The sequence below is a fragment of the Zonotrichia leucophrys genome, chromosome 3, assembly GCF_028769735.1.
Source record: "Zonotrichia leucophrys gambelii isolate GWCS_2022_RI chromosome 3, RI_Zleu_2.0, whole genome shotgun sequence".
Lineage (NCBI taxonomy): Eukaryota > Metazoa > Chordata > Aves > Passeriformes > Passerellidae > Zonotrichia > Zonotrichia leucophrys.
The window spans coordinates 109,837,084-109,854,831 of NC_088172.1; the positions used below are offsets into that span (position 1 = coordinate 109,837,084).

General features: G+C 43.4%; 1 protein-coding gene across 1 annotated transcript in view; it reads right to left on the reverse strand.

Moving 5' to 3' along the window:
• The window catches only part of PKHD1 (PKHD1 ciliary IPT domain containing fibrocystin/polyductin), a 238,581-nt gene that overhangs the window by 195,118 nt on the left and 25,715 nt on the right, over positions 1 to 17,748 (reverse strand). The window contains exons 23-32 of the mRNA XM_064707121.1: positions 17,367 to 17,551; positions 16,280 to 16,402; positions 14,638 to 14,743; positions 13,506 to 13,784; positions 10,160 to 10,290; positions 9,500 to 9,635; positions 6,110 to 6,305; positions 4,587 to 4,654; positions 1,013 to 2,626; positions 702 to 845 (exon numbers count right to left, since the gene is read on the reverse strand). Coding sequence (XP_064563191.1) covers positions 702 to 845; positions 1,013 to 2,626; positions 4,587 to 4,654; positions 6,110 to 6,305; positions 9,500 to 9,635; positions 10,160 to 10,290; positions 13,506 to 13,784; positions 14,638 to 14,743; positions 16,280 to 16,402; positions 17,367 to 17,551 — 2,982 coding nt within the window. The remainder of the gene's footprint in view (positions 1 to 701; positions 846 to 1,012; positions 2,627 to 4,586; positions 4,655 to 6,109; positions 6,306 to 9,499; positions 9,636 to 10,159; positions 10,291 to 13,505; positions 13,785 to 14,637; positions 14,744 to 16,279; positions 16,403 to 17,366; positions 17,552 to 17,748) is intronic.

Genomic DNA, 17,748 nt, shown 5'->3' on the forward strand with positions numbered 1-17,748 from the left:
TTGTTACAGTTGGAAAAGACCTTTAAGATAATCATGTCCAACCATCATCTCACCAACACTATGTTCACCACTAAACCATGTCATCAAGTGCCACATCCATACATTTTTTAAACACTTTCAAGAATGATGGCTCTACCACTTCCTTGGGCACTGTCTTCCAAAGCTTGAAAACACTTTATGTGAAAAAAAAAAAATATATCTAAACTGAAACTTTCCTGGTGCAACTTGAGACTATTCCCTCAGAAGAAAAGGCATTTAAGGAAGCTTAATTCACTAAGATGATCATGATGGCTAAGAGGTACTTGGGTACCCAACCCTGCAGTCCATATGCATGTTTTACATGGGGAGCTTTCCCAAGGAATAACTGCTGTGAGGAAACGTTGATGTTGTGCAAGTGTGGCCACAGGCACATACTGGATCTAATCCAACATCCATGGCCATGGACACAAAAACTCACCCTGACTCCAACTGTCCTCAGACTGAGTTCAAAAAACAGAAGTCACAGATTCATGGAATCATTAAGGTTGGAAAAGACCTCCAAGATCACCAAGTCCAAACTTTGTCATTGCTATGTTAATTCCTCCCCTCTCTCCAGGGCTGCTCCTTGTTCCCCTGGGAAGAGATACCCCAGGACTCCCCATTTTGGGTTAAATTTTAGGGCCTATTTTTATCACAATGACAGTTTCTGAGTTTTAACTGACCTGGTAGGCGTGGGGCAAGGCAGCTCAGCTCAGTCACTGTTGTGTTGCTCAAGAGTTCACAGCTGACACCACAGACTGTGACCAAAGTCTTTCCTGGGGAAAACCCAGTTCCATGCAGGTAAACTTGTCTTCCATTCAAGCCACCTTAGAAAAGAAGAGAAAATGGGATTTAAGACAGAGCCTGACAGCTAAGTCTCAACAATTATTTTTTTTTAATTCATAATTTTTGCTTTCATGACAAAAAGCCCACATCACTGCAGTGCCTCACACAAAACCCTGTGGAGGAACTGCAGCAACCCTCCATGACTTACCCCAGTTGTGATGTGCAGCTGTCACTGCCAGATGAGAAGTGAACGTCAGGTTGGAGGAAGCCCATCCCCTGGGAATGTCCAGGCCCAGCACAGGGTACTCGCCCACAGGGAGCAGAGGAGCTGTGCACTGCAACGTGGAGCGACTGATGGTGATGTTGCTGCAAGGAAAATCTCCAATAAACACCTGGATAATGTCCATCTCTGTGACCTGTGATACTGTCAAAGTTAAAAGGAGACCAGAGGAAACAAGAGAAAGGAAAGCTGGGGTAAATTCCTCACTGTAACTTATTGTTCCAAGGTAATAGGAGTGTCCATCTACTCTCAGACTCAGAGCCCTCGTGCCTTTCCCTGGAGGCACTGTGCACTGAATGAGCACACAGGTGATGTTGAGAATGAGGCAAGGGTGATGGTCTATGAGGACTGAAGTCATCCTCTTTCCCTTCAGAGCCAACCCAGCCAAGCTGAGCAGGCCTCCCCCATTGGTGCTGAAATCCCGTGGGTAAAACTGGTACACCCAAGGCAGGATGGTGAGAAGGCTGGATGTCCCCCTGAAACAAGCACGGCCGCTTTTCCTGCTGGCTATGGAAATGCTGTGCTCCCCTGGGGCCAGGCAGGCTGTCTGGCACGTGATGATGGTCTCGTTCCAAAAAGTCACCTTGCAGGCAGTGCTGTTGTCCACATGTACCATGGGGCTGTCCCCCTGCCATGCCAGCCTCTGTCCTTTGATTGTCATGTGGGTGGATGTCCCATTGGTCCTCCAGGTCACCAGATGTACCAGGGGGGTCCAGTGCTCCTGCAGGTGGAGTGTGCAGCCCCCAAGGCACACACTGTGGATCCCATTGACAACCACAGTGACACTGAGAGCCCGAGATGCCTCAGCCAGCCACTGAGGGTGCAAAGGGTGAGGCCCTGGAAGGACAACACAGCTGATGGAGTCATCATCAGACTTCTGGATCTCACAGGAGTAATTATCCTCCAGGATGACCTGTACCAAATTCCTCCTGGATTTCAGAGCAACACCAGATATAGTGAGCAACATCCCACCACAGATGGATCCTTGTGATGGGAATATGGAGGTTATCTGTGGAGTTATGGTGATGGCCTGCTGCCTTGCTGTCACCTGAGCATATCCCAGCTGCCTCTGCATGACCTGGATGGGGAAAGTCCCAGGTTCCAGGCTGCTGAGTGGCAAAGAGCACTGATAAGACATTGCAGACTGGTTGCTCTGTTGAAACTCAAGTTGACATTCAGTGTGTCCAAGCTTAGCCACAGATCCAGTGATGTTTATTCCCTTAATGCTCAAGACCAGGCTGCCATCTCTGATCTCTGTTTCAACAGCAGTAACGAGGGGAGTCAAAGCTCTTTGGTAGTGGAAGGTGGTGGTCCTATTTGCAAAGAGAACTTGTTGAAATGACCCACTGCTGATGGCTACATTTACTCTGACAGAGATGTCATGTGAATCTTCATTAGACAAATTAACAGCTGGCGGGGTCAGGCACCAAACCATCTCTTCTTCCAGGTGAGTAACTGTACAGGTTTGATTGTCCATTGACACAGAAACCAGGGCAGGATTTTGGCTAAAACCCACCCCAGAGATTGTGAGCAGTATTCCACCTAGGAGAAAAGCAAAATAAGGAAGAGTATTACATGCAGAAGAGGAATTCATGATTATCTCTGAACCATCATCTTTAAGGTCCCTTCCAACACAAACCTTTTATGATAAAGCTGATAAGCATGACAGGCTGAAGGAAAGAAATAAAACTTTTTTTTTTTTTGGACAAGACAGTTGGAGACAATAGCAGCCATATATCAGGATAATCCTACATGGACAAGAGGCTAAGGTAACAAGTAGTCAGAGATCTTTGTGGCAGTAAATGACTGTAGAAAGCCCCCACAGAAATGGAGAAAGCTGCTGTGGAAAACCTCTGAGAGTAAACAGAGGCTGAATTCTTCATGGAATGGGACCGTCCCTACAGGTGAGTGGGGAGGTAGTTTGTTCCTGATGCCCACAGGGAAGAAGAATGCAACTGGGAATATTTTCAAACTCAGGCATTGTCACATTTCATAGATTCACAGAATGGTTTTGGTTGTAAGGGCCCTTAAAGAGCACTTCCTTCCAACGCCCTGCCATGGGCAGGGACAACTCCCACTATCCCAGGCTGCTCCAAGCCCCATCCAGCCTGGCCCTGAACACTTCCAGGGATCCAGGGGCAGCCACAGCTTCTCTGGGCCCCCTGTGCCAGGGCTGCACCAGCCACACAGGGAAGAGCCCTCCCAAAGGCTCTGTCCATGCTCCTTTTGTTTGCAGTACTGGAACTCCCAGTGTCCTGCCTTGCTTCAACCTCTTTATCCATTAAGCCTATTCTCTTCCTTTTCCCATGATCTAGCTGAAAAAATAAGTTGGTTTATGATGAAGTTTCTTTTTATGTGAGCCCAAATCCTTAACCCAGATGTACACACAAGTGTTAAGCGACAGCAGAAGATTACAGGTAAGGGGGTAGGGACTGGTGCTTTTTGCAGGAAAGAGTTTTTAATTCAGCTTAAGCCATTCATAAAACCACAACCAAAGAGTTAATCAGTTCTTATTTAATTTTCAATTTGCCCTGAAATATAAAAAAGGTAAAACTTGTATTATTTTTTGTAGCATGGCTTAATCTTCAAAACTGATAGGATTTGCTCTCCAATCTCTATCCACTCTCTCATCTTTCAAGGCTTGAGCACTTCACAAACTATTGAACTAATCACGTACCACAAAGCCTCTGAAATTTTGTGTCTTTAAATGTGTTGTGAGCCTGGGAGAGCAATCTGTGGAGGACCTGAGGTTGTAGCACAAGAATTTCTCTGTCTTCTATAAAAGCATTTCTAAGGGCTCATGTAAAATTCACTACAGGGATTCAACTCTCCTCCACCACCAGCCAAATGACAAAATAAATCTGCCACCCCAAATCTGCTTTTGAAGATTTAAAGTAAAACTTTTCTTTTTAATTCAGCAATGTTCTGCTCAGAAACACACTTAAATTATTTCCAATGTCTAAAAGCTTAGAAAGGGATTAATAAATATTTCCCTTTTGATTAAAATTAACATTGAAAAAGGGCTTTTTTATTTTGTCTTTTCAACATAACAAAAATGAACATCCCTTTTGGGATCACTTCAAATTATTGTTTGCTTCAAACCACAATTTTACTCTGCTTTCCACCAAACTTTCACATGGAAAACCTTGAAAGATGGGGGCAAAATGACTGAAAGAAACAGCACAGATGAGCCAGGTGTGGGCGTGCTGTGTTTTCCCAATGGGAACATGCAAGGATACATGAGCAAACACTTGGGGAAATCAAATTCAAAGCACGGGGAGCCCTGAGCCAGCCAACCACATGGAGGGATGCTCACTACAATCCCACATTTCCACACAGCTGCTGTCTGCCCGTTGATGCCTGCATAATAAAGGGTCACAGATCCAAACCCCCTCATTTAAACGGATGTGAAATGGGATGCACTTTCCATTCCTGCAGGAAAACTGTGCCCTTGATCCCTTTAACCTCCATAAGTGACTGCAAATGTACCAATGCTGTTTACCCAGAATGGAGCCACAACACGGCTGGATGCTGGAGATCTCAGAGAGGTACTGGATTAATGGCTCAACCCTGCAAACACAAGCAACACAGAAAGGGTTTGGGGCAGTTAGGGCTATTCTTTTATTTTTCCTTCCTGTTGTAGTGCTTTTCTTTCTTACAACTCCCAGAAAGCCAAGCACCCACCTGGCACATCCCCTTTGTTTGGTGTCACAGTGACAAGACCACCCAACACCCTGAATTTTTCCACCTGGTTTAGAATCACAGAATGGTTTGGGTTGGAAGAGACCTTAAAGATCATCTCATTCCAACCCTCCCCATCCTTGGGCAGGGACACATTTGAGCTACATCTATCACAAACACTCTCTTATCAATTGGCAACTGGTGGGCCAAATTTAGTGCACCTGAATTGCCCATCAAAGGAAGCAAGAATAAGAATTTTCTGGCAAGCAGAGCCCACTGTAGCTATGCCCAATAAAAGTGCATGGAAAAGGTATCACAGCTGCCCTCTCTCCTCACACCCTCCCACCAAAGAGTGGAGTAAACTGAACAATAGGAAACCCAGACATGGGTTCCTGAAGCCCACGCAGATAAAGTTATAGCTCCATTTCTGTCCCATCTACAAGTAGTTTTCTTCATCACTCTGCTTTCAAAAACATCCCCTTCCCTAAAAAGACATGTTAGATAAGGGATCTTCCCAATCCTGCAATCCAGCCCACCAGAGCTCAGAGTCCTCTCCTGGGATGACCCATCTCCCTCCAATCTATCCCTGGAGATGAAGTGATGGTGCTGCTAACAGACTCCAGTACCAGGTGGGATGAATCCCTGTGTGCCATCCCACCAACCACAATTTTTCTCCTTCTGAGGTTCATTAACATTGCAAGCAGCTTAAGTTGGTTTGTGAGCAATAAAAACACCTCGTTTCTCCCCAGTATTGTAATTTCAGGATCACTCCTGCCAGCTGCCGTGGCTGAGGAACAAAACTGTGTTGTTTTTGAATATATTCCTATATCCAAATTTCAGGTCAGCTTTCCCCCACATTTTAATTCTTTTATATTACATTTATCTAGGCATGAACTTGAAGTGTCACCTTAGGAAATGGAAATATCATCATTTAAAAATTCTCCAAACAAAGCATTTTTGTATTGTTCAAACTAGCTTTTGTTTTTCTGATGAAAAGTGTTTCTTTTCTTCTGCTGTTTTCCTACAGCAGGATTTATCTGCATTTGACCTGAATCTGCGAATACCTTTGATTGCCTGAATATGCATTTTTCATCAAATCAACTGTTTTTTCCTAAAATGTTTCTCTCCTGCCTCCTACTGATCCGAGGGAAGTTAATTGACTAGCATTAGCAGTTTGCTGACTCGGGCTCCACAGATAAATAAATGTCTTGATAATTATTCATAATTTCAAACCACACTGCAGAATTCACCTTTAGGTACAGAATTAGTGAAAAACTCCTTTCTCAGATTAACCCTAAAACACCAAATAAGATGGAGAATGAAGCTTCTGAGCAAGATACACACCTGTTTGAAGTGACAGCAATGCCATTGATGAGGACAGAAATATTGTACCACCCTGCAGGCAGGGCTGGAAGTGTCACATTAACCCCATGCTCTGTCTGTGTCTGGATCTGTGGCCATAAATCCCCAATTTGGACCTTGACATCAGAGCCCTGGTAGCTGGCAAACTGGGATATTCCAATGTGGAGCTCCTCACCTCCTGCAGAGAAAGGAAGGGAACTTTTTCAGTGTTTCTGGGAGTGGTTATTTTAGCACTTGTGGCCATTGCCTGAGGAAGAGCAGAGTCCCATCATGCCAGAGTAGGTCCAGCCATGCCCATCAGCCCAAACCCAAAATGTTGAAGACTACAGGGGGTCTGTATCCTACTGAATCTCTCCTGCATAAGGTCACCAGCTATAAGGGTTGTCTTGAGATATCAGGACAATGAACTTGGTTATGACCACCAATAGCCACTCTCAGCAACACTCAGGATAGGATTCATGTCCCACTACCATAAATATCTGTCCTATAAATATCTGAAACTGATAAAAACCAAATACAAGGGTTTTTTAAAGCTCTGCAGCTCAGAGGTTCTGGGATTATTTTTTTTTTAATCCCTGATAAACTATGTAGAGCCTGTTTTTCAGAATTATGGAGCCATGTAATAGTAATAGGAGCCTTCCACAATAAAACAAAAATTTCCTTGTGTACCTAAAATTAGATGTGCTTGTCATGGTTTAATCCCAGATGGCATCTCAGCCCCACACATCTGCTAACTCCCTCCCCTTGCAGTGGGATGGGGGAGAGAATTGGAAGCATAAAAGGGAGAAAGCCTGTGGGTGGAGATAAAAACAGTTTGATGCAGTTATAAAGTTATGTGTGCAAAGCAAAAGGACGACTTCATTCTCTGCTTCCCAAGGGCAGGCAGATGTTCAGCCATCCCAGCAGGGCTCCATCACATGGAATGGTGACTTGGGAAGACAAAACACCATCACCCTGTCTCCCCCTTCCTCCCTTAGCTTTATAAACTGGACATGAGCAACATGGTCTGGATAATCCCTTGGGTCTGTTGGGATCAGCTTCCCTGGCTGTGCCCTCTCCCAAATCCATGTCCACTCCCAGCCCATTCATTGGTGGGGTGAGGAACAGAAAAGTCTCTGACTCTGTGTAAGCCCTGCTCAGCAATGACAAAACATCCCTGTGTTACTCACACCATTTTCAGCATGAACCCAAAACACAGCCCCACACGAAAAAAATTAACTCAATTCCAGGGAAAACCAGCTCTGCTCCAATTCATCTTATTTTTAGTCATCATGACTCCCTCTCCAATTTAGCTGCTGTGTTTCAAACTGTGTCCAGATGATAGAGGATATTTTCTTTTAGTAGTGCACAGTGCACTAACAGGAAAGGACAAAGCCAGGAGACAAGGGATTTTCATAACTTAAATTTCTTCTGAAATAGCTTAAAAAAATAAGGTGGTATCCATCAGTCCAAATAAAGGCATTTTCACTGATAGCTCTCTCTGTGGTCAGTGAAAAGAGACTTTATGCCATGATTCATCCTATTGCAAGACACACAAAAGACCTGTGGCAAATCCCACCACAGAACCATCTATTTATCATCAATGACCATGCAAAACATCTAAGCATTGAGCACAGGGATGTGTTTAGGAGGTGAATCTCATCCTCCTCTCTCCCCTGAAAGGATGAAGGAGGGAGAAAGCAGAAGAACCTGTACAAAAGATTCTTTCAACTACTTGCTCCTCTAAGCAGGTCTTGGAGCTGATACTTTTCAATTCTGTATTCACAAAGACTCAAATAAAGTTTGAAAGCCTGAGAAGTTGGATATGTTAATAACATGAACTCTTTGGACTCTTGGTCAATTGTCAGCTTAATCCCAGATGCCTGGAAGGCATCAGTGTAATTTATTTATTCTTTTTATTATATAGAAGGAAAATTATATTAAAAGAGGAAGCCGTGGAGGTTCTGAATAGCAGATTGAACTCAGCCCCACCACAGCTCATGAGACACTGTAACATTAAGGAATTCTTTGCACCTGAGCTGCCCGCGGCTACAAAAACCTCCCCTTGGTGCTGTGGTATCTGAATTATATTCAGATGATAAAGGACGTTTTCTCTTATTTATGCATTCTGGAGTAATAGAAAATGACAAGGGCATTTGGGGAAAAATGAACAGAAATGCTGGGAGTGCACAAAGAATTTTGGCACTGGCAGTCACCTAACCCTGTACATCCCCAACTAGTCAAACTGAATTTGGGAGCCATGGGTAGCTTTAAGGTGTTCACTGGAGAGGTTGCAAAAATAGAGAAAAAAGTCAGATTATTATATTCTTGGAGGAATAGGAATGAGATAGGTAAGAAAAAAGGAATATTTCTGTCTTCCTCCCATCTCCTTCCCCACTGTCTCAGATACCAAATAACTGTTGTCAGTTTGCCATGGCCAAAATCCTGGGGGGGAAAGAAAAAAAAAAAAAAACCCAAAAAACTCTCACCCAAATAACTCCAAATAGAAACTTTCAAAAGACAGGAATGGCAAACACTCCATGAGATCTAATTAGGATTTTGTCCCCATGAATTCTGTGAGGTATATGTTCATATTGTAAAGTAACACCTCACAAGGTCAAAAAGGAAGGAACAGTTTGGCTTGGAAATGGGAACTAAGAGAAAAAAATGTTGCCTATTCCCTGCTTTCAACAACCCAAAATGCACATGATGCTCATCATGGTCAGCTCCTGGGGATCCTGGAGAAGGACATTGTCCAGAGCTCATTTCTCCTGTCATGGATGAATCTGTTACTAAGAAATACAGAATCATGAAATACCCTGAGTTGGAAGGGACCCACAAGGATCATCAAAGTTCAGCTCCCAACCCTGCAAAAGACAGTCCTGAGAATCCCACCCTGTACCTGAGAGAGCTGTACGAACATTGTTTGAGCTCTGGCAGCCTGGGGGCTGTGACCATTCCCTGGGGAGCTTGTTCAGTGCCCAGCCACCCTCTGAGTGAAAAACCATTTCTTCACACCCAGCCTAAACCTCTCCTGACACAGCTTCATGCCATTCCATTGGTTCCCTTCTCTGCATGAATGGATGGGATTGTTTCAGAGCAGAGTTAGAGAAACCTGACCCAAAAGCAGGACTATCCTGAACCTGACATCCTATGGACATCATCCATACCATGGGGCAAGCAACTCATTCCCTCATGTATACTAGTGAAAAAACAATGAAAAACCAACCACACAACTGACCAGGACTAGCAGAAAATACAGGAACTGAAATTTAAAAGAAAACAAACAAGGTTAGATCAAACTGTACAGATTGATAAATTCTTTCTGCCCCACCACCATCAGCACTAACAACCCTTCTCCAGAAGATGCCCCACACACATCTGCATTTTCACCTGCTATGCCACTTCTGTTCCTGCTCAGGGATACAAGTGCAGGGTTTAAGGAAGGATCATACTGGAACAAGTTGGTTACTGTTGTTGACTTGTACCCAAAAATCAGTGTCACCTGGACAGCAGCGTCCTCTGCCCCCTAGGAAGAGAGAGAAAAAAAATGTCAGAGATAAGAATTAACCAATTTTTTTTTTTTTTAAAGTTATTTCCTATATTCCTGCATCTCCCATATGTAAGTCAGGCGCATGGCACTGATGAAACTTTCACAAACACCAGACTCTACTTAAATATTTACAGTTAAGTTGACTTTAAAGAGCATCTATGGAGATTTAGAAACCTTAAAACAATCCCAGACTGTGTAGATTTGGATTTGCTATATCCATACAAATACATTAAACTAGTAAATAAAGTCCCAGACTAACTATGCAGTCTTTAATTTGCAAAATTAAACCTCCTTTTACTAAACTGAGGAGCTTGCTTTCTTCACTTGTTTTCATAAATCTCCTATTAATCTATTTTTAACTAAGCTGTTCCAATCTGTAGAGTCCACAGACAAGACTTGGCTGAGGGGGTCCTCTTTGCCCTTTCCTAGTGTAGCTCAGGCCAGGAAAACACAGAAAGTCACACTGGCTTCTGACTGCTCCCCAAAGTGTGGTTTCTTACCCGAGAAGGAACTTTACATTGAATTCTTGTTGAATTTCTGCCCTCCTCCAAAACTGGGCAAGGCTGGGATCCAAACAACACTGCATTTACCCCTTCCAGATTGGTCCCCTTGAGAGTCACTCTGAGTCCTCCTAAAACAAACAATTACTCCATGATATTCAATATGTAGGATATTTTAATATACAAAGAATTCTTTGTTTATAGATGACTACAAAAGTCTCTCAGCTGAGCTGATGATGATCTGTTCCACCTTGCTGTGCCTGGCTCCCTCTCTTGCACCAGAGATCCTTCTTGCCTTACTTGAATTCTTTGAATTTGAATTATTTGAATTCTCCACAACACAGGATGACTGAGTTTTTTTTTTTTTCTGGGTTTATTTTTTAATGACATACTTATTTAAACCAGCAAGCCCTGGCCTGTGATCTCCCCCTTAACCAGATACCCTGTCCAAGAACGAAATGAGGAAGGAAGGAAGAAGCACTAAGAATGGAAAATGAGCTTAACGCAGCAGGTGCTCTCGCAGTTCAAACAGCTGCCAAGCTCCCCGCTGTCAGAAAAGCCTGTAGCATGTGTCTAGGAAACTTGGGATGGAAAGGGGACTTGGCAGGGCTGGAGACTCGGATTTGTGAGGGGAGTCACGGAGGGATTCGTTCCGAGGAGCACCGAGCAAGCTCAGCTCTCCTCCGTGCCAGACCGAGCCTCCCCAGTCCCGGGCGGGATCGCGCCCAACACAAGTCAGGCTTGCGTTTGATCTTTCTTCAGCATCCACTTCCAAAGAGCCGAGGTGCCCCTTTGCTTTTCCAAGTGATTAGAGGACTCAGGGATGTTGCAAAGAGAAGCAGGAAAGAGAGCAGGAGTGGGCATTGATGGCAATTCTAAGCTAGAGTTTGTGCTTTGATGCGATTCAGAGAAACTTTAAAAAAAAAAAGGAAATGTTGCTTGAAACTTAGAGCTTTTTCTCGAGTTGTCTGCACTGCAGAGTTTTTAGGATTGTGGCTGAACAGACTGCTCAGACAGGCACTAATTAATGCGGCATTTATTTGTATTTATTAGCATGGCAACCTACTGAGTTTTTATCCCTCTTTTCACATGTGATGTAAGCAATCCTCTACATTAAAGTAATTATATATTAATGACAAATTCCCTTGCACACTTTCCTGAAATTACCTATTCCTGCTAATTCTTTAAACCACCAGAGAATTACAGAAGTTTAGTCTTGATTTCCTGTGGCTGGCAGCAAATCCAGGCCAACGAGAGCAATCAGATACATTAACAGCAAGCTCCTGCTATTCAGTGGAATGTGAGAGTATCTTTAGAAAGGCATTCCATGCTTCTGGAGTTAGGTCATGGGGATCTCCCAGCATGGCACCACTGAGACCAGGGATATTTTGACCAGAGGGAGCTGAAGCAGCAAAATACAAGGTGCTTCCCGTCCTGTAATATTAAATTTGCAGAGTCAGAAAGATCAAGAAGTGAAAACTGAAGCCACTTGCAAATGCAAGGGTTGTCAGATAAGGAGCTTCAGATTTAGAGTTCAGAATCCACCAGTGTTATGTAAAGACTGATGCAGTTAAGTTTTGATATCTACATTATATCTATATGCAGTGAAATACTGCCTGCATGCACTTTACAATGAGATTGAAGAGAGGTATTTGAAATGGGAGAAATTAAAAACACAGATGGAAGCTGTAATTCTTTCCAATTATAGGCATTCCAGGCACATGTAATATAAGATAGCATTATTCTTGCTTTCTTTTTAATGAGTGACAGATCACTGTAATTGGGAGGAGTGGATTTGCCAGCAAAGGAAAGGAGAAGCAAGGCTCAAGTACTAAAATTTGCCATTGCTGGGTTCTTTTTAAAGTTGTTTGGAGGTATTTGGGTTTTCTATAAATTAAAAGTGATTCTTAAACTTAGTGTGTCATGACCCTCTCAACAGGGAAAAAAATGGCAATAAAAGAGTTAGAGCAGTTCTCTTCCCATGCAACCAAAAAAAACAAAACCCAAACAACCAAAAAAAATCAACAGCAGAAAAAATAATAAAAACAACTCCCTCCTTCCCCCAAAAAAAACCAAACAAAAAATCCCCAAATAAAAAGCACAGTAAAAGGTGACCATAACTTCTAGTTCAGGAATCCTGTGTTATCCCAAGTCCATCCCATGCTTGTCCATGGATATTTTTACAGACCAGCATTGCTTTTGTCTGGCTGCTCCAATGTGGGCAAACACGGCCCAGTCAGATCATGATTACTGAAAATAAGCCACGTGTCTGAGCTGCACTGAGGCCAGTGCTGCTCTCAGTGGTGATTGTCACCATGATCCCAAAAATAAAATGAGATTTACAGAGAAATTACTGGGTAACTTTACTATCAGGGTAGACTTGGTTCATGCTGTTTCTGCTACATTCCTTGCTGCTTGAAAACAAAGGATAATCTGAGACTGTCCGTCACTGCACAGCCCAGGTATATCAAGCGTGTTTGCCACATTTCTCATTGGGTTGAGGAGACTCTTTCCTCTCAAAAAAAAAAAAATAAAAAATCCTAGTTCTTCTCTTTGGGTATGGAATTTATCACTCTATTTCCTCCTCTATTTCAAGGAGAGGAGGTATAATGGGAAGGGAAAGAGATTCAGTTTATCTTTAGCTCCTCTTAAGTTTCTTAACTTTGTACCTAAGTACCTAAGCCTTTGTACCTAACTCACCTAAACACAAGTGAGTTTTCCATTTTATTCCTCAGAACATGAATTTGCTTCAATGGGGCTGGGATTAACCACAGTTCAGCCATTCCAAGGTAATAGAATCATAGGATAATTTAGTTTGAAAAAACACTCTAAAATCAATAAGTCCAGCCAGTAACCCAGCACTGCCAGGCCCACCAGTAACCCATGTGCCCAAGTGCCAGATTTACACATCTCTCAAATCTCTCTAGGGATGGTGACTCCACCAATGCCCTGGGCAACCTGTTCCAGTGGTTGGCAACCATTTCTGTGAAGACATTTTCCCTAATACCCACTTATTATTAGGCCAGATTAATTAAAATACTACATAGCTACATGTCAAATGGATATGGGAGGATGAGTGTGAAGCACTAATGATTTGCTGAAATGAATATATGTGCACTTGAAGATATAATTCCCAAACAAAACTACTCAGGAAACTGGTTGCCTGTACAAAAAGCCAGAGAGAATCTGTCAGTCTTTAGGTCATTTTTGACTGTGCTTTGAGGCACACACAGCCATAAAATTTCTTCTTCATCAGGTGAAAACCTTGGCAGTGAATGTAAAGAACCAAAAGATGCCGTGCCAAGGAAGAAGCAGGAAGCAGCTCCCTTGAGGGGTTCATACCTACCAATCTCTGAAGTTGAAGGAGGCTCAACAGCTCCCAGCGTTGGCTGCACTGTGAGGAAGATCCCTTGTCCTGTGGTGGCACCAAGAGCAAAGCCATGAGGTGCCACCAGCAGTGTCACAGGATAGGTCCCGACCAGCAGCCTTGGCACCTGGCAAACCACCTGGGTTTGATTCAGGGATGTGATGTGGCAGCTCCTCCTGTCCACCTCCACCTGCAGGGCCAGCTGCTCCTCACCAAAGCCAGCTCCCCTGAGAACCACTGTGGCCTGGGACCCCTCACCTGAAGGAATATAATCAAGGTGACTCATGAATTTTGGCCTAGCAATGTCCAGAATTTAAATTTAACCAACAGTTAAAAGTTTCTAACAGCTTCAACAGGATACCCTAAAAATACACCACTGGTGAAATCTCACTGTTCCACATAACAGCAATTCCTGCCTGTCCCTGTCCAGCTGTTACATTTTTCCTTAAATTTTTATTAAAAATAACTTGAGCCAAGAGCTGGTTTTGCTTGAGGCATCAAACCTGCCATTATTTCTCTCCCCTTTTTGCCTCTACCATAGAATCACAGAGTAGTTAAGTTGGTAAAGGCCTCTGAGATCCCCTCTGTGTTCACCACTAAACTGTGTCTCCAAATGCCACAACCACAAACCCTCTGAACCCTTCCAGGGATGGTGATTCCACACCTGCCCTGAGCAGCTGTTCCAGAGCCTGACAACCCATTCAATGAGGAAATTTTTCCTGAAAACTATCTAAACTTCTCCTGACTCACATTAAGGCCATTTCCTATCATCCTATTTCTTCATCCCTGGAAGAAGAGACCAAGCTCTACCTGGCTGCACCCTCTTATCAAGGAGCTGTGGAGAGTGAGATCACCCTGAATTTCCTTTTTTCCAGACTGAGCCCCTCCAGACCTGTGCCCCAGACCCTTCCCAGCTCCAATGGCCTTCACAGTTCAAACTTGTACACTCAGCATGTCTGGAACTGGAGCTGATCAGAAGTGACCCATAAAGTGCAGTTTCCATAAAATCAAAAATTTACAAAAGGATACAAGTGTACATGAAATCACCAGCACCTGGCAGATGTTTTTCACTGAATTTTGGCTACTGTGTTCAGGCACCAGGCCCCATTACCTGATGAATATTCCACATCTCTGACTATGGGTGTCAGTTCCTGGCTGAACTGGAAAGAACACGAGCCAGAACAGTTTGCAAGGACATCATTCACCATCACCACCACCTGCAGACAGAGCAGAGAGTTACCTTAAAGTTGGTAAGGGAACAGAGGTGTTTTCTAGAGCCACAACTGACTGATAGATGCTGGTAGCCACCCTGAGGTACCAAGAAAACTCAGTGCCAGAACAAGGTACAAACAGAGAGATCTTCAACCTGCTGCAATCTCACTGCAAATTTAATTGCAAATTTAAATAGCAGATTGCTAGGGCTCATCCAGGGCACAGCTTTGGATGCTGCATCTCCAGCCTACCTCCCACCATCCTGGGACCCACACCTCCTCAAACTCCTATTCTTCCAGTCACCCATTGAAGACTGTTCTTCCCCCAGTTCTTCTCACTTTGCCTTGGGAATAAATTTATTATGTCTAAAGCACCATGGAAGACTAATTAAAGTAAAACCTACAATGTCTTCTCAACATGCTGCCCTCATTTTTTTTTTTTTTGCCCCTTGTTGTTAAAGCTGAAGGAAAAACACTGTACTGTGACCTTGACTATCTAAAAGAGATATCAAGAAATATCCCTCCTGAGATCTTGATATTTTTGAAGAGTCAACTGGCAAAGGATAGGGCATAAAAGAGCCCTTCTTTATCCCTCTCCAGGTGTTAAGGGTGTGCCTGCAAAAAGCAAAGCATCTGTCCCAAAGAAATGCAAGGAGCACAGATTTGCAAAGTAGTCTGCCTAGAGAGAGAGATGATAATTAGAGGGACATTTTTACACTGTCAGGATAAAGCTTCAAAAATATCAGAAAATCTGTTTGTTGCTGCTGGTCTTGTTTCACTTGGGCAGTTTGAGGGTTTGTGCAGCACAGAAGGAAAAGATGCCATAGGTGGCTGAGTCACTGGAAGAAGAGCAATTCTCATGACTGGGAACCAGGCTCATGAAAAAGGCAGGATGACTTGGCCCCAGATATTGCACAGCTGGGCTTGGAGCACATCCACCATCACCCTTTTACGGCCACAGTGCCTGTGAGTCTGCTGGAAACAAAGGCAGCCACAGCCACTGTTCTGCAACATCTGAGAGCAGACTTGGGAACAGATTTGTCCATCCAGCAGACTGGAATGATTCCTCCTTCAGCCTGAAGCTTTCCTGTTTCTCTCTTCCCTCCTGGGGAATTGAGATCCAGAGAGGTTCAGGACTTGCCAAACTCACAGATGAGTATCCCAGCCACCAACTCATTTACTTTGCGCATCAGTGTCGCAGAGTGTTGCAGGTCAATTTTGTAATTCCCAATTTGGTATCCAGCACCACAGGACCCACCAAGGGTGGGAGTTCAGAGATTTTCATTCCTTGGTCACTGCTTCCAAACAAAAAAAGATATTGTCTTCCATGACCCATAATCTCCATTCTACCTACCTGCAACAGCTCTTGGAGGAAAGTTCTGCTCCACACACCAGGCAGCAGAGTATGAGAAATTTGTGGCAAAGAACATCAAATTCCTGAAAGGATTTATTGGCAGAACAAGGTACCCAAATACCTGTGAGACTCCTGGAGCTACACAACCCTGCTGAATCAGTGACAAGTGTGAGAGCACACTAACTCACCTGTGTTTGGTTATGGGGGGTGGCAAGCATGTCCCCAAATATTGGTCCAATAAACACACCCCCATCATAAACCACACGAGTAGAAACAGTTGGCTTCAGGCCAGTGAGGTTTTCAGCAGAGACCTGGAAAAGATCAAGGAATTCAAATTTCTCATCCTTTTCTGTCCTGTGATGTTAAATTAAAACAGCATCTTTACAAGCAATAACTCCTGGAAACTTCTCACCCTTCTTCCATTAATTATATCTGCACCTCTAAATGTTCATTACTCAAGGTTTCACAACACCTCCCTGTTCCCACCTTTCCTTGCAGTCAAAGAGATGACAAAGAAGTTCAGGAGTCAGGATTGTAAACAAACTTCTAATACCCAATAATATAACTTGGATTTAGGCATGGAAAGATCTTCTGAAAGACACGACTTTAGGTGAAACAAGGGTCTGCACAAGAGTTGAAGATGCAGCTCAAACTTTTTTCACCCTCCAGGCCAACGTCTTGGGCACTGGAATTTGTTGAAAATGACATCACACTTTTAGGAGCTGAATGTCCATAGAAATTTTGGATATTTTGGGATAGGAAGCATTTCAGTCTGAGTCCCTACTCAAAAAGACCCTTTTGCTTGAAGCAAAACTAACATGACAAATCTTGGGATGGAAGAGTGTAAAGTGAACCTCCAACCTGAGACCTATGAGAACCAGATACAAAACCAGACAAAACAGTCCTCAGAAAAATACCTTCTTGGCAAATAAATGATACCACAAATCTGAGATGAGCTCCAGTTACTATACTGAAACATTAATGTAGATATAATTAGGAAAGATTCCATTTCAATGTACCAGCCCCTTTTCTGTGCAAAAATTACACTCAAATCTCCTGGTTTTGAATCACAAACTCCATATAATGTTTTCTCCTAAAACTGGGGGGTTTTTAATCATTTAATCTGGAATTTCCTTAAGGTGCTGTTCCGAACAGGAAGATTGCCTAAATTTCCACAGTGTCTTCATAAAAACAACCCCTGTGAGAGAGAATCAGCCCAGACCAAAGACATCAAATGGGGATCAAAATGGGGATTAGTAAAAGAAATTACTGTACACTGATAACATTGGGCAAGTCCCCAGCTGTTTTTTCCCAAGTCAGTGTCCAGACACTTTCATAGCACGAGCTGGAGTCTCTGGTCACGGTGAAGTCACTGGTGTTGAAGAAGGGAGCTGTAAAATTGTCCACATTGTCCTGCAAAAGCCTGTGGAGCTGCTGAGCAGAGATGTGCACTGAAACACCTGCAAAAGATGTTAGGGAGCAGTGGGTATCTCCATTTCCAGGAGAGCACATCTGCCTGCTCCTAGGAAAGGAAGGAATTTCATTATGAGTGCAAGCCTCTCATGGCTCAAACCTCTGCAGCTGCCAAAAGAGTGATATTTATTGGATCCTAAACACCAAGAAATCATAGAGTTATGATAGATTCATAATATATATA